Raw genomic sequence first — 24791 nt, forward strand, 5'->3', positions numbered from 1 at the left:
GCCACAAGTCATTTAGAAGCTGAGCGCTGGGGGGCACTTCTGGCTTACACATTTTCCCTTCTGTGTGCAGATAGATGTTTCTTCATATTAAAAAAAAGTGTGAAAGCCCAGAACTCATTATTTTCTGTTGAGTGCTTACATGAGAAAGCTGAGTCATCTCTCTAATGAGCATCTGCACAAAGCACAGAAGTGCAGCAGCGATCCAGGCTGCCATGGGGCACTGCAGCCAGCCAGGAACTTGGGGCTTCTCCCACCCCCTCCCACCTGGGTGACATGCTATCTCAGTGGCAATTTAAACTGTAGCCACTGGTAGTGTTTCAACATGCAACCAATTTCCAGTGAATTGTTTACAAATCATGGCTTTTCTTTTTCTGTGTATCTATCCTGGAGAATCTGGCTCCAGCATAGACAGAATTCTGACTTTATTCTCTTTGAGTCTGTTGGACTGATTACCTCATAACAGAAGCCATAGGGATAGATTTTCTCTGCTTCTCCTAAACCAACATGGCCAGGAGCCACTCTGACACATGTACTGAGCGCATACTGATGACTAAATCCATGCTATCACTGTTCCTGCATTGTTAGTGGGGTGCCCACCATCTTGCTTTATTGATCAGAGTAGCATCTACCCAGAGTCCTTTCAAATGCATGGTAGAACACTATCATACCCCAGTTTTACCCATAGAGCACCATGATGTCTCACTTCACTTGTCACCGAAGAGAGTCAAACTGAAACTCATTAATAAATTTATTTTAGAAATATTTTGAAAATGTATTTAATATAAAGGAACTATCATGGGCTCTGAGATTATAAAGATGAAAGACTGACCCTGCCCTTTAGAATTGCCAGTCATATTTGATAAAGACAAACAACAAACAAAAATGTAGTTGTAACTGAGTAAGTATGCTAATGGAATAGATGTTCATTGAAGGACATGAAGCAAGATGGGAAGGTAGACCAGGGTATCCTGAATGACAGTGTTCAGAAGGGCAGCTAGAGGTCATCTGTTGAAAATGTTTATGGTCTAGGGACCTCCACTACCACCCAGTTAGATAGTTAGATGATTTGCTGCTCCACCTTTTCCAAGAACCCCAAGCTAGCTGAAGATGCACAGAATCCTAAGGACTTGGACTCTACAAATTGGAGCAACAGAGAAACCTCCAGAGTAGGGAAAGGAGCTCCACAGGGACTTCTAGGAGCAACTGTTACATGTAAAGATTGGTCAAGAGCTAGCTGCACAAGATGAGCAGGAACCCTCATACAGAGGGCCAGAGAAATCTTACCAGGACCACAGTCTTTGTGAGTGCATTGCAGGCACTCAACCAGGGCAGCTTGGAGATGTCAGAAAGAGCAGGACGGATGGGATGGAAGCCTGAACAACTTAGACGGGCAATGTGAGGCTGACTGAGCTTCCACATCTTTGAAGACTGGCTAAAGTTTAGAAGTCCAACCCCATGTGTTGGTGGCATGGAGGACCTGGAACTACACAATGTCTTAAAGAGTTGAACATGATTCTCCGTGGGTTCCAACCACTCCCTCTCTTCCCATGCTAAGTGAAAGCATATGTCCATGCAAAATGTGCACAGGAAGTCCTGTGGTAAACTTAGTAGTAGAGAGCAGACACTGAAGTGTCTGTCAACAAGTGAACAGGTGGGTGGAACGGGCCATTAACAATGAATCCCACATTGAGGCAACAACAAACAGTGTGGGTGGAGATAGAAAGCAGTGGTTAACAGGAGCAGACCATGGCTGCCTGGGGATGTGCAGGGGGAAGGGGAGGGCATTTCTGCACAGGCAGACAGCCCCTTGTGACGGTTGCTCATTGGTAAAGATGAAAGGGAAATAACCCAATGCAAAATGTGTAAAAATTTTGAACAGATACTTTATTTAGGAAAAAATGTACAAGGGGCCAGTGTGAGTATTAAAGGTGTTTAGTGTGGGGCTGGAGAGATGGATCCATGGTTAAGAGTACTTGTCGCTCTTGCAGAGGACCCAGGTTCAGCTCCCAGGACCTACATGGTAGCTCTCAACTGTTCATCAATTCAGTCCCAAGGGGTCCAATAGTCTCTTTTGAACTCCATAGGGAGCAGGAACGCATGTGGTGCACACACATGCATGCAGGCCCTCATACATACATGTAAAATAAAAATAAATAAATCTTTTTAAGAACTGTTCAGTGTCACTCATTGAGGAAATGCATCAGTGTTCGCACTACCACTTCCTGTCCACTGGACTGGCTAAGAGGGAAGCAAAGTGGAGGCACTGTGGGTATTTATAGCAAGATGATGATGGATGAATATGATCAAAATATGTTGTATAGATGTATAAAAATGTTTAAAGGATAACTATAAAATATGAAAATTGTGAAGTCAACTCTGGTGAGGAGTGGAATAAGAGACGATTTCATGCTCACAAGAGTAACAGCTGTTATAGCCCTGGCTTGGTGGTTTCTTCTGGGTGGAATTGTTCTTTCTAAGACCAGCAACTCTGCTCTGCATGTCTACAAGGTCAAGACTCACATTCTAAGCTAAGCATAGTGGCATGTGCCTGTAGCTAGAGTTTTCCTGCCTGGCCCACAGTCAGGACAAATCTCTATCACCCGCCAGTCCCACAGCTGCTCAGACCCGACCAAGTAAACACAGAGACTTATATTGGTTACAAACTGTATGGCTGTGGCAGGCTTCTTGCTAACTGTTCTTACAGCTTAAATTAATCCATTTCCATAAATCTATACCTTGCCACATGGCTCGTGGCTTACCAGGATATTCACATGCGGCTTGTCATGGTGGCGGCTAGCAGTGTCTCTCTGACTCAGCCTTCCACTTCCCGGCTTTATTCTCCTCCTTGTCCCGCCTACACTTCCTGCCTAGCCAATGGCCAATCAGTGTTTTATTTATTGACCAATCAGCAACACATTTGCCATACAGAACATCCCACAGCATGTGCCTGTGATCTCAGCACTTGGGAATTGGAGAAAGGAGAATCAGAAGGATCAATACCCTATGTCAAGTGTGTGTATGTGTGTGTGTGTGTGTGTGTGTGTGTGTGTGTGTGTGTAAACAAAAACTTGTGCCTCACAGCAGATTCACAGATGTTACTTAGCTAGAAATAACATGGATGTCTACCACAGGCCCATTTTGCAGCCAGCCATGTCTGAAGAGGCGCCTCTTGGGAGGAAGTGTTTGGGGATGCAACTTCTGTCTTTTTTTTGTCAGCATAGAACTGAGGCTGGAGGGCAGTTTGCATGCGTGACATAATGTTCATTTGATTTTTATTTTAAAAAACTGCTCCTGCTCTCATTAATGTTTCCCTGACAGTTGGCAGGAAGCCAGGCTCCGTGGAAGCTGTCCCCAAGCTAGTTGATGTCCTCACACTCTAGGGGGAGCTGTTTCTAGACCAAGGTGCTGGCTTCACACTTTTGGGGAGCTGTCTCCTGGGTAGTTGATGTCCTTGCTCTCTGGGAGACCTGTCTCCAGGCTAGGTGCTATCCTCATACTCTGGGGAAGCTTTCCCAGTCCAAGGAGCTGCCTTTCCATCTCGGGGAGCTGTTATGGGGCTAGGTACTGTCTTCAGTTCACATGGTAGTGTCCAATGCAGTCAGGAATCCAGACCCAGCATTTCCTGAGTGCCCTTCCTTCTCCCAATTGCTTACCATCCAGAAACACCACAAAGACAGTGACCTCTCTGCAAAAGCATTGCATGGTGCAGGAAGCCGGCAGTGCTCACGGGCCACTAACCTACCCACACCTCCCATGGTGCAGCCAGGAGGGTCAGAGCCTATGCCGTGACAGCCACGAGGTGCTTCTGAGGATCTGATAGCCCTGTTAGGATACTTTCCTTCTCAGGCCCACATCCAGACCTTTGCCCCTCTGCTTTCCCCTCTGGGTGGGCAGCTGAATTCCTCTCACTGGTGACAGGGATGGCTGACCTGCTGGAAGAAGAAGCCAGCTGTAAATGCAGAGTAGCAAGGACAAACCAGTGAAATGTCCACCTTTAGATGAGAGTGGGCATGGCACTTTCAGAGTGGAATGGCCACAGACTAAAAAGGCCACTTTCAAACAGTTACTAATAGAGCTGAATTCAGAGTCCTGGAATTCTTGTCAGGCCTTCTTTGATTTGTGTTTAGTCCCCAAACAGAAGTAACCAAAGTCCACTTTCAATGTCAGCTGATCCCTCATTCCATGCCAGGCTAGCAGAGGAGTGCTTTGTCTATATGCAGCAAGACCCTGCTGGCCCCAGCTCTGCTGACTTGCACTAAAATGTCTCATCTGCCTGTCTGTGGGGTGAGGTGACAGTGTCTCATCTGAAGACAGAAGAGGATTAGGAAGAGTGAAAACACAAAGCCCAGGGCAGCCAGGCCGTTGGGATAGCAAAGTCCGGGCACTTTGCTTCTCCTCCTCCCACTCTCTGTGCCTTGACTGTCAAGTGAACAGTGTGGGAGTGCTGCCCCAATCCAGGCTTGATGGGATGGCAGGGAGCAGGGTGCAAGAAGTGGCCCTGTCTGTGTTTCTTATTGGTTTCTTTTGGAAGACTCCTAAACCCACAGATGGGGCATCATCTGCACAGGCCCCCAGTCAGCACCCACCTACATGGGACCACTGATTTTCTCTGAGATTATGCGACTCTTAGTTTACCACCTAATGGCTCTGCAACCTCGGGGTTTTGTGAACTGTGAGCACCATGGGCATTGGTTTCTCCCAACAGGAGCCTGTCGTCTCTATAACAAAGTACAATACATAGGAGACTTATTCCCTTCCCTAAGGGCAGGAGTGCTGCATCCTGGTGACTTCATGAAAATAGGAAGAGCTACATACAGTAGGCCATACAAAGCCTGGGCCCTTTTGGAAACTGACATCACTGGATATTGAGCTATACATCAAGAAACCTAGAGAGTTGGGTACAGAGAGACAGAAGCATAGGAGACAGATAGGCCTAGACAGACATAAAAATATAGAGACACAAAAAAATGAACATAAAGGCGGAGAGAGAGAGAGAGAGAGAGAGAGAGAGAGAGAGACAGACTAACAGAAAGAAAAATACATACATAAAGATGCACAGACACTGAGACACACAGAGAGGTAGAGAGACTTGGGGACAGAGACAGAGACAGAGCAGACAGACAGACAGAGATATACATACATAAAGATACACAGACACTGAGACACACAGAGAGGTAGAGGGACTTGGGGACAGAGACAGAGACAGAGAGAGAAAGTCAGAGAGACACAGAGATCTATAACAAACTGACAGAGACAGAGAAAACAAAAACACTGTCTTCTACCATTCCCATGGCTAAGGCCTTACGTCAGCGGTCAGTGTCTGACTGGCTGGCACCTCCCTCCATCCCCTTGGCAACCAGCAACCCAGTGTGTCATGCTATGAGGCCATCTCATTAAGAAGCCTTGGACCCCGCCCCCACTTGCACTATTTTGTCAGGCCTGCGGCTACATCTTGATCAACATGACTGTCAACACTGCCTTTGGGCACACTGGAGAAGATATGTGTTATGTGGTCAACAGTGTCCTGATTTGAGTTTCCTGGTTTTATTTGGATCCTTGACACAAGAGAATATCTGATGAGCTGAGTGGCCAGTGTGCAGATGAATCTTGTCTATGTAGAGTGTCCTATGGGAGTCCCAGGACCCCCAGGCCTTCCTGTCAGTCTGAACAATAGCTATGCAAACAGACACAGGGCAAAGGGTCCAAGAGAGGCTCTCTGGTCTAAGAAGGAGGCCTGACTTTGCCTCTGGCACTGTAGCCTGCAAATCTAACAGCAAGGAGAGCTGCTCTCTTGATCACCTGGGCAGGTGGGCAAATGAGGCAGGCCTCAGCTCCATGAAATTGCTCTGACCAGCCACACTGAATGCAATTACTCCATTCCAAAGAGTATTGCTTTTCTGAACCTCTCTGTAGTGCAATTCTAATTAGTGATTGATTTCTTTGACTTAGCTTCTCTGTTAATCTGCAAGCTCTTTGAGGACAGGCCCATGTTAGAAAGATTCTTTCTACTAGAATGTCATTAGAAGCTCAAAACAGTGGCAATAGCAATGCTGCTGCTAATGGTGGGTTTATTGCTGATAGTAGGGAAGCTGATGGTGATGAAGATGTGCTGTAGAGGGGGTGATGCTCATAGGTGGGATGCTGTAGATGGTGGGATGCTGTAGATGGTGGGAAACTGCTGCTGCTGCTGCTGCTGCTGCTGCTGCTGCTGCTGCTGCTGCTACTGCTACAGCTATAGTAGAAGCTGCTGATGGTGAGGATCTGCTGATGGTGAGGATGCTCTGAATAGGAAAGATGATGCTCATAGGTGGGATGCTGTAGGTGGTGGGCTGCTGCTGATGGCAGGGTTACTGGGCTGCTGATGGCAGTGATGCCACTGATGGTAGCCACCATTCATTACATTCCTCTTCTGAGCTGTCTGCTAAGCTAGGCACTTCTGTTAGCCTCCCTAATCTGTAAAGCTACTTTCAAAGAAAGGGACATTATTTGTTCTGGTCTTCCAGGTGTTAAAAGTAAAGCTCAAGAAATCAGATAGGGGTTTCAGATCTGTGTAGTGTGAGAGCTGTGCTGGCAGGACCACTCCCCTTCCCAACGGGCCTTCTTTCCTGTTAGTTTCTCACTGTGCTGAGCGGCTCTGCCCTTGCTTATGTAGTAATGGCTGAGGAAGGGGTGTGCCTGGAGGAAAATCCCCCCTGCTGAGTCTCAGAAAATTCTGGGAATACTCTCAGATGTATCATGCCTCCCAGTGGGCGTCATCCAGCACTCCAACTGGGTCCATCAAATGACTGGACACTTCTCAGACCACAAGTGCCACCCTGAGTTGGAAACTGACCAGTCTTCTTGTTTCTAGGTTATTTATCTCCAGGTGTCTTGCATACCACCTAATATTACTTCTGGAATAACCTCATTATTGATATGTTGAGACTCAAAACATCTTCAAGCTAGAGACCGTGGAAACATCTGTAACTCTGAGTGAAGGAAACAGTGCAGCCAGGGCTCTCCTCAGCACTTTTGGGGTGTCTGACTGTCAGAAAGCACAGTGGTGACAGCAGTGATGGACATGGTGGCCGGGGAGGCTGCCATGCCCGTCCACTTCTGTGCGACTGATGCTAAGCCACGCTGGAGCTTGCGTCTGTGTGGGTCTGGAATAGACTCCCTGGAATAGATTCCCTCCTTTGAGTTGCTGAAGATCAAGTCCCGTCCTGGTTTTGACTCCTGCCTCTAGTTGCCCCCTTTGAAGGCAACAGATTGACTATGCCATGGCATGGGACCAGGAAGTAGGATACCAGGGAACCAACATTTTCTGAGATTTTTTTTTTAAAGACTCTTATTTGTGCTATATGTGGGAATGCTCTTTCCTCCTCTTCGCCTTCATTTGAGTCAGAGCATAAACACTGAGAGCAGATTGTCTGTCCCAGCCTGCTGCACAGATGTGCTGAGCCTGGTGTCTCTGCCTGGAGCTGTCCAATGTGGGGCGCTAATTAGAGATCCTCTGAGTGGAGCCAGTCAGGCTGCATCACAGTGAGGTGAGGAAGGAGGCTGCAGGCACATTAATGAGCATTCAGATGTGGGCCCGGCCTCTGGTGCAGTGACCCGGCTGTGTGTACAGTCTCCTGAAAGGTGCAGAGCGGTGGAGCCTGCACCTGACTCCGTCACCTGTCTGTGGGGATGGCTGGAGGGGCTGCTCTTGTGGCATCATTCTTGATCATGTGCCCCCTCCCTCTTCTTACATTTTCTTTTCTAAATGAAGACCAGTCGATTCCAGCTAGTCTTGCACACAAAACTAAACAATTTGGATGACAACTAGAGTTACATCATTTTGGAAACAATAACAACAGCAGAAGAAGAATCTAAGAGATGATGTTGACACTCCTTTCTCAGGAGAAACAAGTCTCAAAAGGTGCAGTGATCTGTTCAAGTGCTTACATAGGAGCTGCTCCTGGGTCCACAGCAAACGTGTGCTAACCTCCAGCTTCCTGTAGGAAAACCTGTCCCTTGGGGTGGAGAAATAGCTTGGTTGGTGATATGCTTCCTGCATAAGCATAAGGACCTGAATTTGGATGCCTGCCACCCAGTAAAAAACCAGGAATGGGGACACACACATTCCTGTAATTCCAAAGATGAGCAGCAGGAGACAGGAGCATCCTTGAGGCTTTCTGGCCAGCTAGTCCTGCCAAATTAGTGAGGTCCATGTGCAGTGAGAATTTATTTATTTATTTATTTATTTATTTATTTATTTATTTATTTATTTATTTCTCAAAATACAAAACTGGAGAATAATAGAAGAAGACACCCAATGCTGACCTCTGGCCTCCAAGTGCACATGTATACACACAGAGACATGTTCTCTCTCTCAAGTAGGATTTAGACTTGAATCAGTGAACAGCCAGGGCTGGGGAAGGAAGAAGCTTCGGACAGGCACTTGGAACCTCTGTTGAAGTGGAGGTGTGTTTACAGGAAAGCTATTCTTCTGAGTCACAGCAAACACCCACACAGGGAGCAGATTCTGATATTTCTTCAGGGACGATGTGCAAATGGTCACTAAGCACATAAGATCCCTCAACATCAGCAGGCACCAGAGGAGTGCAAACAAGATAAAAGGTGATGAGATCCTGCTTCCTAGCCACAAGTCTGACTGGTAGAAATAACTATGAGGATAATGAGATGACAAGAGACACTCAGCCCCATTCTTTGTTTGGTAGGGCCGCGGAAGAAGCTGGCAGCTCTTGAAATGTTAAATATAGTGATAATAATATGACCCTATGAATTCACCTGTTAGGCTTATACCCAAGAGAACCAACATATGTCCATCTCCCAGACTTGGCAGCATACAGTGATCTAACAGCATTATTCAAAGTATCCCAAAGTGGAAGACAGCCTGGGTGTCCATCATCTGGTCTATAAAAAATAGAATGTGTTAACAACGTACTGAGGAGGCTCACTCAGCCCTGAAGAGGAAGATCTTGGCACATGCCATAAAGTGGCCCAGATGCAAATGGACACATGCTATGAGGGTCCCTTTACACAAATGTCTGCAGGGGACCAAGTTCTCAGATGCAGAAAGTAAAACTGTGGTTGCCTGGGCTGGTGACAGAGAAATGGGACCCTGCACAATGTTCTGATTTTAGGATGTTCAGGAATTATTTAGTGGCGAAGTTTACACATCTGTGAACACATTAAAAACTACAGAATTGTATGATTTCATGGCTTGCTGCATCTCAAGAAAGCTGCTACTTAAAAACCATTGCTAGTGTAACTACGAAGTGTGGAGCTTGGCCAATAAACAGTGCTCATATGTCAGAGATGCTTGGTGCCATTGGGCCATGGAGGATGGAGCCCAGGCCTCCTGAGCACAGGCCGATGGAGACGTAACTCTTACCTTGTCTCATCTTCCCCTCTAGGGTGAGGACTCTTTCCCAGAGAACATCCTGACCTATGTGGCTCACACGTCTGCACTGACCTATCCTCCTGCAGCTCGGGTCAAGTATCCTGACAACCTTCTGTGGCCCCTTAACCGGCTCCAGCCAGATGAGCTCAGCCCTAAGGTAGATAGTGATGTGGACAAACAGCAGCTGATTGCTGCACTCAGTGCCAGCACTGCTCAGAGGCCTCCCGGAGAAAATGACCCAGGGCCACAGTACCTTCTACATAGTCCCGTGAGAGCATCAAAGTCCTTCTCCGCACCTGCTGCTTCTCAGAGATGGCCTTTACCTCCAGGAGACGCCAAAGACTCCCTGAGCATAGGAGACGGTGAGTGTTTTAATTGTCTGCTTTCACTGCATTGGCCTTGATGATTTCTTCCTGGAGGGTATTTCCATTACACACCTCTTGTTGACACAATGGGACAGAGGGATCCTGAGTGGGCCCAGGGTCCCTCTTGGTGGAGGAAAATCCTGTCAGAGGGACCCCCACTTTGGGGAAGAGGTAAGTGCTCTGAGTACAGATAGCTGATTTAGCTCTTACCTCCTAAGGCTGGCTCTTGGACTCTGTCATCTACTGTGTGTTTTTCAACACAGACCAGGAATGCTGTCAGGCATTCATGCCATGTCATTCTGGGTGGGCAAATCCAGAACTGACTCTCATACACGGTCAAGTAGTTACTCCTCAGGAATGTCTAGTCTGTGGTACTACCCACAATGCAGTGGTGTATAGTGCAGACCTCAATGTGGCCCTTGTCAGTGCTGTGGTTTTTAGTTTCTTGATAAGAGTGATGAACTTCCATGGCTATCTATAGGCTGTGGGGGCATCTACGGGGAATGACAGCTAGGTGCTTGCTGGCTCCTGCTCCTTTATATCATACAGAAGGTTCTGGTTCATTTGCTTTCTAACAACCTTTCACTAAGACCATCTCAAAGTGGAATTATTATGTTATGATTTCACCTATAGAGACATGTGGACTCTACAGCTAAGCAGGTAGCACTCGGGAATCATCTGGGGACTACATGGGCATCACTGCATCATTCTGTAGGCAAAGCTCAGCTTGTATTGACGGTCCTGGTTCTCACTGCTGCATTCCAAACAGGCAGCCTCATTCTCATGTTTTCCTTGTCTATTCAAATGCTGCAATCATTTTTAGGAAAGCAATTACCACATGACCATTGAGAATAGTTTGCTCTCATTCATGATTTAGGGGTAGCATGCATGACCCAGGTGGTGTGCCCACTAGAGATGCATGCACACAGAGATACTGCACATGCCTCTGTGTTTGCTAAGGAGACTGCAGCCAACAGCTGGCCTTTCCTTTCAGTGTTCTGCCTGTAGAGGCCGTTCCTTCCATTTTAAAGCCTCAGTGCTTCCAGGAACCGCTTACCTTGAGCCAGTGACCTTTACATGTCCTTAGCTCCTAGAGTCTCTTAAACAGCCTCACTTGGCAGCATAGGCCAGCATACAGATGCCAAAGCTGGTCCTTGACCAGCACCTCAGCGAGGAGATGTTAAGGGCAGGTATTCATGCCTTCTCTGTGTCCCCTGCTCTTTCTCCTTCATGGTCGGGCAGGGTCTTCTGCTTCTCTCTGTCTCCTACCCCATCTCCTGCTGGACTCTGCCATAGTTACTGGAACTAGGAAGAGGTGGATACCACTTTCCTACCAAAGAATGAAAATCTAATTGGAAAATGGGATATGTTTGTGAATAGATTACCTGTGCCTGTGGTTTCCATTGCCCTGTGATCATGGCAGCTTGCACAGTGTGCAGGCTACTTTCCCAAGCTGCCGTACATATGTTCCTAACTTCACTGTATGCTTTTAAAAGTGCCACATAAAATGCTAAACACAACATAAATAGAAATGGGCAGGGAACCCTGTGCATGTCAGACCAGCTTCAGCCATGGCTTTTCCTGGACCTTCATGCTCCACACCCCCACCCTCCCTGCATGGTTTTGAACTGAATTCAGACATTATGTTATTGTACATTCCCACACTCCAGCAGGGTACAGAGAGAGAAGGAACAGCGTATAGACCCAGCCACACTGACGTCACTGCATGTGAGGATTAATAACAGCAGTGTTACAGAGTGACTTTTCAGGGCCCGAACTTCCTGACTGCATCACATTTCTCATAACTAGTTCTGAAACAAGGCCTGTGCAGGCCTTTAGGCTTCTGGAAACATCCAGGCTTCTCCTTGTTCTTGTCTGCAGGTGTGTTCTCAGAAGCCTGGTCAGTTTTCTGAAGGACTTTATCACATTCTGAATTTTGCTGCTTGTATCCCAGTGATGCTTAAGTTACCTCTGCTCTGTGTCTGACATGTGACCATTTCTATTTGATCTCAGTGAGGGGGTATAGTGGGTAGCTGTTCCAGCTTTGACCTGGAAGTACTACCCCCACTGAGGCTTCGGTAATTGTCATGCCTACAAGGTGAGGCTGAGACAGGGGCCCTTAAAACCCGAGATCCAGATGGGCTGGCTCTCTTGGTTCCTGGATCCTGGACGCTGGAGGTAGACCAAGTGGAGTTTTCCAGAGAACACTGCTGAACTGTGCCACACCTCTCCTGGATCCTGTAACCTATCCCTTTACTTGTGAGTTACCCCAGAAAATAAACCTCCCTTTTAACTATGTGGAGTGGCCTAATAAGGGGTTTATGGAAATACTCTACGCTTCTGGGAGGTGCCCACTGCCTTGCCCTTGCCTCCTTTAAGTTTGCTGGTGGGGTGCCATATCCCATAGGGGTCACCTAGCCCTTATGGCAAGCTCTGGCTTTATCATCCACATACACCTCAGGGACTGGAAAGCTTCCCCGTTCCTTGATATGCTGAGTCCACCCTAAAAAACAAACACTCCAACCCCAGTCCTCTCCTTAAAAATGTTCAGATGGATGTGCAGTGAGTGTTTGCCATCCCTCCCCCGCCCCATCCTGGCCCCTGGGCTCCGGGAAGGTAGTGCACCACACTCTCCATTTGTTGCTTGTTGCTTGTATCCCAGGGCTATCTTGGACAGCTGCGTCGTTTGCTCAGTGAATGAATGAATGGACTCATCTGCAAATTATCCCAATTGTTGCTCACTCAGCCTTCAAAAGCTGTGTTATCATCAAGTTCATTTTCCAGGAGAGCAAAAAACCTTCAGGGCTTAATGGTGGTACCCAACCAAATGTTTGGATTTGTCGAGAACCAGCTGGCTAAATACCAACTAAACACTATTAAGATTTTTGTTTGGGCTAACAGGTCCTGGGCTTTGGTCATTGAAATCACGGTTTGCATTCCTTTTATATATGGATATATAGTCACCATATAGTGGGGAAGACAATGCCCCAGTTAGACATTTTATATCACCATGTGAAACCTCCAGTGCCAGAAACAGATTACATTCACCATGGGGATGAGGCTTGGTTGTTGGTTGTATTCCTAACCAAATATAAAAACAACAAGTACAGAGGTCTTGCATAACAGATACACAAGAATCATTCTATTTCACCCAGGACACGGGGGTCGGGCAATGCTTTGCAGGACTCACGAGGCTCCTCCCTGAGTTCTGTCATTAGGTAGCAGCTGTCTGCCTGTCTTGTCTCTTTACTCTTAACACTTGGACTATCTCTCCCCGGTCTCTGAACAAAAATTTAAAGTGGTAGAAAGTTCTGCGTCCATTTCTGTTGTGTTATATTTTTAAACCAAAGGGCTAGCCAGATGGCTCATTGTGTAAGAGTTCTTACTGCACAGGCATGGGCACCTGAATTCAAATACCAGAACCCCTGTGAAAAGCTGTGCATGGCCAGGAGTGTGCCTGTACACCCAGCACTGTGGGGACAGAGACAGGAAAATGGCTGGGGCTAAATGGCCTAGCTCCAGGTTCAGTGAGAAACTTTGTCTCAAGACAATAAAATTAAAAGTGACAGAGCAAGTCACCTGAGGTCTCCTCTGGCCTTCAGGTATGTACACAGGTGTGCACATGCACACACAGGCATGCACATGTACACACAGGCATGCACATGTACACACAGGCATGCACATGTACACACAGGCATACACTTGTACACACAGGCATGCACATGTACACACAGGCATGCACATGTACACACAGGCATGCACATGCACACACCGGCATGCACATGCACACACAGGCATGCACATGTACACACAGGCATGCACTTGCACAAAGCAGTTTGGCTTCTCTTCTCCCATTCCTTACCAAGGCCACATATATAATACTTTTCCACATGCCCACGTGAAATGAAAAGGTGGACTGCTTGAGTCCTATGAAGCACACCGGACAACGCAATGGGTGCCTGTCCCAGACTGATTTTTCAGACACCTTTGAGAGCTAAATGACACTTAACTATGATACACCTCTCAAATTGTAGTGAGCCCATTTTTACACTGTTGGATTGTTTTCAGTAAATATAGACAAGACACTGATGTAGATGTCCATGTCTCTTGGTAGAAACCCAAATGAAGGTAGAAGAAGATAAGTGAATTTTTCTGAATTTGTTGAAATCAAGCAATAATGAAATGGGCTTCAGCAATCAAACAGACTGCATGCCCTCTAAACGAAAGGGCACAATCACTGCTTCAGGGTGATGATGAGGGTGTTAAAGGTGATGATGATGATGATGATGATGATGGTGATGATGGGGTAGCAAGGAGGGTGACGGTGGTGTTGGTGATGACAATTATAAGGACAGTGGTCATGATGATGGTGAAGGTGGTTAGGAAGGAAGCAAGGTTAGTGGTGGTGATCACGGTGATGACAATGATGGAGTGGTAGTGGTTACGGTAAAGGCGGTGATCATGGGGAGAGTGATTGTGGTGGTAAGGATGGCATTGAAGGTGGTAAGGACGATGATGGGTGAGGATGGTGAATGTGGGGTGGGGAGACTGAGGCTGATGGTGAAGATGGTGATGACGGTAAGGAGTGATGATGGAGAGGCGAGGATGATGATGTGAGGAATAATAAAGGTGGTGAGGACTGGCAAAAGTGGTGAGATGATGGGGACTATAGAAAGCAAGATAAATATTGATGTGACTAAAATCTCCTTCCGACATACTAAGGAGCGAAAGCTATTATGTGTGATTCACTTCTCTCTCACTGAGGCAATTTTGCAGTGAAGCTGTCCGCTTGCTATCACTCACTCAGTAAAGCATGTAACATTTTGTTTGGGCAACCCTGCAAAGACATATAATTTCAGCAGGTCAGCCCGCACAGCTGTGCGTGCAGAGTCACTGTGAGGTGATCTCCTATTTCAGGACTACATATTTGATGTTCTGACATTTCATGTAATTGCCCTGCTAGAGCCCACATGGAGCATTGAAAGCTACTTAAAATGTCATTATGAGCAAGCCAGAGCTCAGAGATCTGTGGTGCAATGGACAGAACAAAAGAAGGTCTGCTTTGATGGCATTTGACTGGGCTGAGCTGTACCCTGTGTTCCAGTAGGGCAGCTGGACTTTCAGAGAATCATTTTTTTTCATTGCAGTCCATCCTTAAGGGGGTGGCAGTGATGCCTTTGTGATTCTTAGTGTAGACATAAGATGCTCAATGTATGGTTTGTAGCAGTTATGTGGAGATGACTTCCATTATGTGCTACTGAATCCCTATTTGCTAGCCAGCAACGTAGAACTTTTCATGGTGTCTTCCAAGTGTTCTTAAAGTGATCATTCACTATACGGACATCTGAGGAGATTCTTTCTTAGATGAGACATAGTGATTGTAGAAGGTACACTTTATTTCATCAGGAAGATGGAAGTGTCCATTTCAGGGCCCCACCACAGCTGTGGACATGGCTGTTGGTCATGTCTCCTTTTATCTGACCTTCGTCTTCAGGAGTACAGAGTCTTGAAGGGCGGTGTGCATGGTCCATACTGCCACATTTCCTCTCTGTATGAAGAGACAAAAAAGAACTGGATGGGGACCATGGGAGAGTATTTTCTGAACTGTTGCATGTCAGAGCAGAAGGTGAGGACAGTGTTCTGGATAACCATGCTGAGCGCTGGCCACCGGGAAGATAACCTTCCTGCTTCCTTGCATTCCATTTCCTCTCTGAGCTTCACTCAGGTGAGAACTCTTGAGAGGCTACAGGAGGTTGGATAGGTATCCCAGATCCCAGGGGCATGTGTGGCAGGGCTGGACTTGACCTGGGTCTGGTGACTCTCAAACATCTTGCTTTTCCACGTGGTGATGCTTGTCTGGAAGAATCAACCCCACTGGCTGTGAACCTTTGGGATTTCTGCATGACTAGCTTGCCTGTAAGCCGTTGGAGTACATGACATTATTTCTAACAGGACTGGTCAAGACAGTGTGTCATGGAGGGACATGGGCTGCCGTGAGTTCCCAGTCCTACCTTCAGGCCCCAGTGCTGATCCTTCCACAGTCCCACTGCTTGGCCACCAACTGTTTGGGTCCCCCTCTTTCTGCCCTGAGTCACATCCAGTCTGGCAGAAGATGCCCTGTGCTTGCCTTCAACAGACTTTAGTTGCCTTTCTTCTCTCCAGTGCTGCTCCACCTGCCCTACCACTGACCTGGAGGTCGTGTGTGACCTTCCTTTGACCTCCCTGTCTTGACCTTGTTTCCATGCTGCAGGATGGTTCTTTTAAGAAGTGACTCAGATGAGCTTTTCAATCCTGAGCCTTCTTGTGGTGTGTATGACCCTGTAAAGTCTGCAGCCTCCCACTTCATCTCTCCCTCCATGTGCTGGTAACTCTTCCCGTTGCCTTCTACCTTTTAGTCACACTGAACTCTTCTTTTCTTGGCCTAACAAGCCAGGCATTTTCTACTCAAGTGCCTTTGTCCTTGTTACTTCTGCCTAGAGAGCCTTTCTCCCAGGATGCAGTGGGGCCATGCTGCTCCTCCTTTGACTCTGTAGTTAAGCTTCACTTCTCCGTGAGTTTTCTCCAATGATCCTTTATAAAACAGAACCCCTCACTGAGGTGCCTCCCCTCGCCTCTTCCTACCACTGTAGACAATATGTAGGTCATGTCTCCAATAGTTTATTTTCCATTTTCTGATGTTGATAAAGAAACGTTCCTTGAATGGTGGGCAGGGTTTACGGGTATCTCTCTGGGCCTGGAAAGTATCTAGTACATAGAAAACACACAATAGAAGTATGTAGAAGGAATATGGGGAACTTACCTCCTGAACTCCTCGTCAGTCAGCTCTCAAAGACTTGGGTAGATCCCCCAGGCAGAGCTCAAGAGAACTTGTAGGTGTAAAAAAGATATGGGACATGTGGGGGCATGAGGAGATCTTGGCCTTCCACAGAGAAGGTGATCTGAGAGAAACATCATCATGAAAGAGCAGTCAGGGTATCCTGGAGGACACTTCAATGCTCCATTGCATTGTAGTCAGCATGCTACAAAGCAGGGTCTGACAGCACCATGGTCATGCCTGCCTCCTCTTCCATTCCATCCCAACAGTTCCTCCAATGCTTACAACATAGTGTAGAACTGGAGGGGAGCGTGCATCTGAAAGGGAAAATGCCTGTCCAGAGCAGCAGAGTGTTTGTGAGCCCTGATGTTGGTTGTGGGGATGGTCTGGAACTTTTGGACTAGGGACAGGCAGCAGGAAAGGTCACTGCAGGGGTCTAGGACTGAGCGTCACAGCTGACTTGATGATGAGATAGCATCAGCCAGCAAGTCAAGATAAAAATCTTTGGTGCTCCTGGGAGAGGCTGTGCAGGTGGAGGACAGAGAATGGACACCTGCCCCATGCTGGTGGAGGCTCTGGGGAGGGAGCACTCCTGCAGATTGTCTTGTTTGGCTGTTGGTGCTCACCAGAGCCATGGGGCTTATTAAACACTTGGAAAAAGCTGTCATTCATCTACAAATGCATTTTCCTACCATGGAAAGTGCACTCAGAGCATTGCTCGGTCTCACTCACATATCTGTCCCCCTCCTGGTGTCATGCCTACAGAGAGTGGCAGCTTCCCAACACTTAGCCTCTTGATTTAAGGATTACATTGGCTCATCTTTATACTGTATTCCAAGGACACAGACAATTACATTTCATATACTTATAGTGAGGTTTAACACATATCCAGAAATTGTTTGATTACTTTTTATTCTTTTTAAAAATTTTTATAAATTAAATCTTTTCATTTGTTTTAATCTGACCGCAGTTTCCCCTCCCTCCTCTCCTCCCGCCCGTCCCCCATCTATCCACCCCTCAATCCACTCCTCCTCCATCTCCAGGCAGGTCTCCCATGGGAATCAATGAAGCATGACACATCAAGTTAAGGCAGGACCAAGCTCCTCCCCCTGCATCAAGGGTGGGCTAGGCAACCCAGCATGGGGAACAGGTTCTCAAAAGCCAGCTAAAGTGCCAGGGACAGGACCTGATCCCACTGCTAGGAGCCCCACAAACAGACTAAGCAACACAACTGTCACCCACATGCAGAGGGCTCAGGTCAGTCCCATGCAGGCTCCCTATCTGTCGGGAGCCCAGGTCATCTGTCTCTTGCTCACTTATGTTCATAACAGCATTATTCATAATAGCCAGAACCTAGAAACAACCTAGATGCCCCTCAACCAATGAATGGATAAAGAAAATGTGGCAAATACACACAATGGAATACTACTCAGCAGTTTAAAAAAACAAAAACAAAAACGAAACAAAACCAAAACCAAAAAAACAACAAACAAACAACAAAAAACAATGACATCATGAAATTTGCCTGCAAATGGATGGGTAGAAAAAAAATCATCCTAAGTGAGGTAACCCAGACCCAGAAAGACAAACATGGTATGTACTCAATAAGTGGTTATTAGCTGTAAAGGATAACCAGGCTACAGTTCATAGACCCAGAGAGGCTAGGTAACAAGGAGGGCTCAAAGAGGGATGCATGAATTTCCCTGGGAAAGGGAAATAGAAGAGATCTCTTGGGTAAACTGGAGGGCAAGATGGGGGATAGGAACATGAGGGGTTGGGTTAGGCAGGTTGGGGGCAGGATGGAGGGAGAGAGTAATGAAAGAGATGTCTTGATGGGGGGCATTTGAGGGTTAAGAAGAAACTTGGTGCCAGGGAAACTCTGAGGACTCCACAAGGATGACCCCAGCTGAGACTCCTAGCAATAGTGGAGAGGGTCCCTGAACTGGCCTTCTCCTGTAATCAGATTGGTGACTGCCCCAATTATCATCCGAGAGCCTTTATCCAGTAACAGATGGAAGCAGATGCAGAGATCCACAGCCACGCACTGGGATGACCTCTGGCACTCCTGTTGAAGAGAGGAAGGAGGGATTGTATGAGCCGGGGGTCAAGGTCATGATGGGGGAACCCACAGATTATTTTTTATTCTATCTCATTTTCATATTTTATTAGTTTTCTATTAAATACCCAATTTCTACTTTTGCTTTAATAACTCAGGCTCCAAAGTCAAACAGTAATCTCCCCACCCCAAAGATGTAATTTGGATTTTATCTTTTTTAAAATCAGTAAATTAACTGGGCTACCTTTGTTCAATAATAAAAATAAGTAATACAGTTTTTAAATCTTTTCAAAAATGTAGAGTTTTAGACTTTGCATATTTTCAAGGTTTATAGTAAGTTTGAGGAGATGTTTGTCATATCTGTTTATGTCAGCCTGACAGCTTGCAGGGTAAAATGCATGCAGTGGTTTACAAATAGATTATTTTGCAAAAGTTTGGAGGCTATTTAGTTGAAATTCAGGAAAGAAAGTTGCTTCATTAAACACTGGAATAAGTGACAGGTTGGGTGACAAGCTAGCCTGAATACTTGTCTATTTTAAGAGAAAACATAGTGGTGGGAAATGTCACCCAGTCCTCTCATGGGGCTTGTTTCATTATGGAAAAACGGACTTGTTGTATAGTCCAACTGACCCCTAATGCTAGATCCTCTTGCATCAGCCTCCGAAGTGTTGGGATCACCACACCTGGCTCTTACAGCAGCCTAATGGTTGGCCTTGCCCATAAATTAAGTTTGCTTCTGGTGTCTACTGTCTAAGTCCTTCTAGATTCAAAATATTTGGGGGTATGTTCTATCTGTGTGGTGTGTATGTATTTATATGTGCATATATATGTTATATGTGTATGGTATGTGGTATGTATGTGTGTATGTGAACAATTTTGTAGCCTTCCAGAAAATTATGCCCTTAATTTTCAATATTTTCTTGCTTGTAATAATGTTTACTTCTGGGCTCTGAACATAATGGTTGCCCAATATAAGTTGATAAACTGGATGGATGGAATGGGTGGATGGGAAATATGTAGGCAAAAGGATACATGAGTGATAAGTGGGTAGACGATGAATGCATACATGGGGATGGATGGATGGATGGATAGGTAAGTAGATTTATTGGTTGATAGGTAGGTGGAGAGATTAGTGAGGGAAGGATGTGCAGAAGGATGCATGGATGGGAGGATGTGTGTGTGTATGTGTATGAATGAATGGATGGATAGTTGAGTAAATGAGTAGATGAGTGGAGCTTGGGACCTGGCTTTAATGGCTGAAATTTACATTTTATTTTAAAATTCAAGCTTAAACTTTGACAAAGAGAGTAGTATTGAAAAATCATAATCATTTAAAATTTTTAAGATTGATTTTATATGTATGAGTTTCTTGCTTGTATGTATGTATGAAACCATGTACAGGTCTGGAGGCCAGAAAAGGGTGTTGGATCCCATGGAATGGAGCTAGTATGGTAGTGAACCACAATGTGGGTACTGGTAACTGAACTAGGGTCCTCTGCAAGAGCAGCAAGTGTTTTTAACCATTGAACCATCTCCTCAAATCCCATGTGTAATATTATACTGTGTAATGGGCGTATTGAGAGGCTGTGGTTGGCCTGCATGGCTGAACATCTAAGGGCTCTTGACTGTGTCTGCATTGTCTGCTCAAGGGTCGCAGTGAGTGATCTGTGGTTGGAATTTATTACAGAGATCCACATGCTTATCATGGACTGGAGGGGGGAAGAAAGATGGGCAATGATGGGCACATCCAATCCATATCATTAGCTCATTATTGAGGCAGTAGTTGTGATGTACTAAAGCCTTAGGATATGACTTCACTGGACGGCAATATATACCTTATTGGCCTTCATTGTCCAATGAAGGAATGAGATCAACACTCCCTGATTTCCGAGCCAGACTCAGGCTATCTACCATGTGGAACTCCCAAGTCTGCCTGAGTCCCATCTCTCTCAGCACTGTCGAGTCATTTTTGGGACGTGACAGTCCTTCTCCTTTCTCCTGAAGTAGTCAACTCTTCCTCTTGATGACCCAGCTCCACAGCACTGAGTCTCTCAGGTTGAGTACATGCCAGTTTCTAGAGATGGGTGCTCTCCTTGTCCCAAGGCCCCTGTAAAGCTGAGCTCAGTATCGACAATGTCATGGACCACACTGTGATTCTTTTCCTTCTCATGATGAAGAGAGTGTGTATGTGCCATGGTGAGTGAGGCTGGCCTTATGACCATGGAAGGAAGTGGGAGAGAGGCACTCTGTATGTGAAACACCATGCATCTGCCTGTTTCCTTACTTGGGTGGAGCCTGACTTTAAGTCACAATGGCATCTTCTCACTCCTGACTGATCCCACATGCTTCCCTCTTGGAGTAGCTTAGAGAGATGTCCTCAGAGACCAGAAAAGGCACCTGCTATGTGGCAGTGCAACTGAGAGTGTAGTGAGAGCCCACCAAAGGGGGTGGAGCTGCAGCTAGGGAAAAGTCACCTGTGCATCCCTTTGCCATTGGCACTCACTTCAAGGCTCTAAACGCCCATCTTTGGAAGTCCAGAGCACTACTTCCTGTCCTCTCAGTGGTCAGACCAGTGCTAACCGGACATGTCATTCTGCTCTATCCATGCAGATCCAGAGTCAGAGCCCTTAGAATAGATTGCACTTAGCTATGGATCTGTGGCGTCACGTCACAGGCCCCTCTGGTCCTGAGCATGGTACACATTGCTCTGCTTTGTGAGTGTGGAGTAGGTGTGAAGGTTTCTGGAAACTATGCAGTTTCTGTGTGCTGTGTATTAACAGGCTTGCCCACATGTAACTGCACTGCTGTATGTCCGGAGCTCACTCCTGCCTGTTGACAGGAGGAGGAGATGAGCATTTTACTTGAAGCATGTAATTTTAGCTCTAAAGAGAGAAGTCTGGAAAATAGACAAAGCTTGTACCCCTATTTGTAGCAATCAGATGTTTCCACTCCACTAAGGTTAAGGATTAGTGTGAGACCCAGCGTACACCTGGGTGATCCCTGTGACTGGAAGCACTGGCTGTGTGCCTCAGGAAGGTGGGGACACAGAGCTGAACTGTCAGACACACTTCTGGATAAAGTGATGTTAGAACTGAGTACCCACAAAGTAAACAAAAGAAAGCTGGGTTTTCCATCAGACTTATTCTGTTGTTGTTGAGATGGAATTTGCATATAATGAGATGCATGGACAGAAGTGTGCCCAGGAATGAGTTTTGTGGTGTGTGCTTAGGTGATGACCCCCAACACCACACAGAGCATCCCCTGTCTGCACATTCCCCATGTGCCCTGCTGAGAATTGCTGTTCTGAAGTGAGGTCCTATGAGGTCACCAGTAACCGTTCCTCTCCACTCAAGGTGGCCTGTGGGGTCATGGCACTCCTGCTCACCCTTGTTTCTCGCTGGCTCTGAATGGACACATAGCCTAGCTGCCATTTTTCTGCCCTCTGAGAGTGTGGCACCTCTGATGAAGAGCACATGTATTCACCTTCGTGAACGATTGCTGAACCTTCCCCAAGAAGTGTGGAATTCAGTCCTCTCCAACCGCATGGACAGCTTCTGTTTTTTCATGTACCTCCAAAATATGTGCCATCTTCTCTGACCCCATCAGCTGTGATAGGACACATGTCTCTGTGGCATTGCATGCCTGGCCATGGTGACTAAGGACTATACATCTTTTCATAAGGTTTTTGGCTATTTATATAGCTTCTTTTGTAAATTCTCTGTTGTTTTCTTTGCCCATTTTTTTTTTTTGTGCAGATGGTGTATGTGTATGTGAGAGTGTGGTTGTGGATCTATCTGCAAGTGTGTGTGTGCATGTGTGTGTGTGTGTGTGTGTGTGTGTGTGTGTGTGTGTGTGAAAGTCAGCAGTCAATGCTGAGTCTCATCCTTCATAATTTTCCATCTTATTTGTTTTGAGTCAGGGCCTCTGGTTCTCACTCACTGCTCAACCAGCTGACCAATGAACTCTGAGCATTTTGTGTTTCTGCCTCCTTTAGCAGTGGGGTAACAGGCACACGCTGCAACATTTGCCTTTTACATATGTGTAGGGGCTCTGAACCTGGGTCCTTCTGCTCGCATAACAAGCACCTTACCCACTGATTGTACACCCAGCCTCCACTTTGCCTGTTTTTACTGGTGTTTTTTTAATTGTTAATTATTATTACAGGAGGTTTTTCCCCCTAATATACTGTGAATAAGTTTCCTCAGATAGCTTGGGGCTGTTAAGCCTTGAAGCCATCTCTCTTGAGACAAAGATGCCTTTGTGGAGCACTTCCTTATTGGAGTCATCCTCAGATACCACACAAGAAACAGGAAACCCTGGTGCCGTGGGAGCGTCTGCACAGCAGTGTGTGTTTTACAAACTATAGGGGCATGGGGAAATGACTCCTCCAGAGCAGACTAATGTCTTTCAGAGAAGAAAGAAAGGCGGGCTGTCAGTCTCCCTTCCCAGCATCTGTCCATGCACTGTGTCTACTTTCCTGTCACCGTTTTCAACGTGTAGGTCTGCAGGGCTAACCAGCTGCTATTCTGTAAGCACAATATAAAATTGTCGATCAGTTTTATATCTGGAGGGTATGTCCCCTGGCTACAGACTTCTGGGTTGAAAGTTCTTGATTAGAGATGCCATTCATATGTATAATACCAAATAGAAAATCACACTGATGCCTGAGGCCACATTCTTTTTTCTTTTTTCCTTTTATTGAAAATAGATTTCCCCCCCCTCACATAATATATCCTCAGTGCAGTTTCCACTTTCTCTTTCTAGTTCTTCCCTACCTCTCCTCCCATCAGAATCCACTTCCTTTCTATCTCTCATTAGAAAAAAAAGGTTTATAAGGGATTATAATATAATTAATATAAAAAGAATACAAAAACTAACACATTGGAGTTGGACAAGAAAAACAGGAGGAAAAGAGGTCAAGAGAAGGCACAAGAATCAGAGATCCACTTATTCACACTCAGGAGCCCCATGAAAACACTAAACTGGAAGGTGCAATGTGTAGGCAGAAGACCTGGTGCAGACCTGCACAGGCCCTGTGCTTCTGCTCCAGTGTCTGAGTTCATGAGAGCTTTGATCCTGCTGGTTCAGAGGGCCTTGTTCTCCTGGGGTCCTCCACCCCCTCTGGCTCTTCCACTCTTTCTTCCTCCTCTTCCCTGAGCTCTGAGGGAAATGATTTAGGACTGAGTGTTCAAGGTCTCTCACTCTCTGAATATCTGGCTGTGGGTCTCTGTATTTGTGCCCAGCTGCTGCAGGAGGAAGCTGCTCTGATAATGGCAGAGCAAGGCGCTGATGTAGGAGTATAGCAGAATATCATTAGGAGTCATTTTCTGCTACTGTTTTTTTTGGGAACAGTAGAATTTGGTTTCAACCTAGTTCCTTGAGCTATGTAGTCTCTGGTTCTTGATCACTCAAGCAGTGTCAGATGTGGGTTCCACGTCACAGAGAGGGCCTTAAGTCACATCAGGCAGTGGTTGGTGACTCTCACAGTTTTGTGCCACCATTGCACTAGCATGTCTTGCAAACAGGACACCGTTGTAGATGAAAGGGTTTGTGGCTGGTTTGGTGTTTCTGTTTCTCTTTTGGTAGCGTGCCGAGTAGCTCACTGTACGAAAGATGCTGGAACATAGGGATGAAGGCTCTATGTAGGCACCAGCTCAACTTCTCCATGTTCAATGAGTCACATAGGTGTTTTCTTCAGCAATGAGGCCTTGTCAGTTTGTGGAGAGAAATATATAGTCTTGGTAACAGCCTACATTGTTTGAGGATTCCCGTGGTTCCCCTTTAGCCAACAACTCAATTAGATGTAATCAAATCCCAGCATTAGAAAGAAGCTTCATTTGGTGACAAGAGATGGCTAGTTGGGGGTCTCTCTCTTTCTCTCTCTCTCTCTCTCTCTCTCTCTCTCTCTCTCTCTCTCTCTCTCTCTCTCTCTCTCCATTATTTGGAAGTTCCATTTAGATTGCCTTCACATATGTAAATATTTTAGGAAGTTTCCACTATATTAGGTTTCCATACTATCCCTCAAATGGCCCTTAATTTTAGATATCTCTTCCCATATTCTCTCCCACTGTGCCCCCTCTTTACTCTCCCATTTCAGCATCCTCCATCTATCCATAACTATCTATTCTGTTTCCCTTTCCTAATGAGATATATCTGTCTCTACTAGCC

The 24791-nt window shown here is 46.2% G+C and overlaps 1 protein-coding gene across 1 annotated transcript in view; it reads left to right on the forward strand.

Annotated features, from left to right (window-relative positions):
- The window catches only part of Ptprn2 (protein tyrosine phosphatase receptor type N2), a 749243-nt gene that overhangs the window by 296354 nt on the left and 428098 nt on the right, over nt 1-24791 (forward strand). The window contains exon 6 of the mRNA XM_059279385.1: nt 9402-9750. Coding sequence (XP_059135368.1) covers nt 9402-9750 — 349 coding nt within the window. The remainder of the gene's footprint in view (nt 1-9401; nt 9751-24791) is intronic.

This window comes from Peromyscus eremicus, chromosome 14 (genome assembly GCF_949786415.1).
Source record: "Peromyscus eremicus chromosome 14, PerEre_H2_v1, whole genome shotgun sequence".
Lineage (NCBI taxonomy): Eukaryota > Metazoa > Chordata > Mammalia > Rodentia > Cricetidae > Peromyscus > Peromyscus eremicus.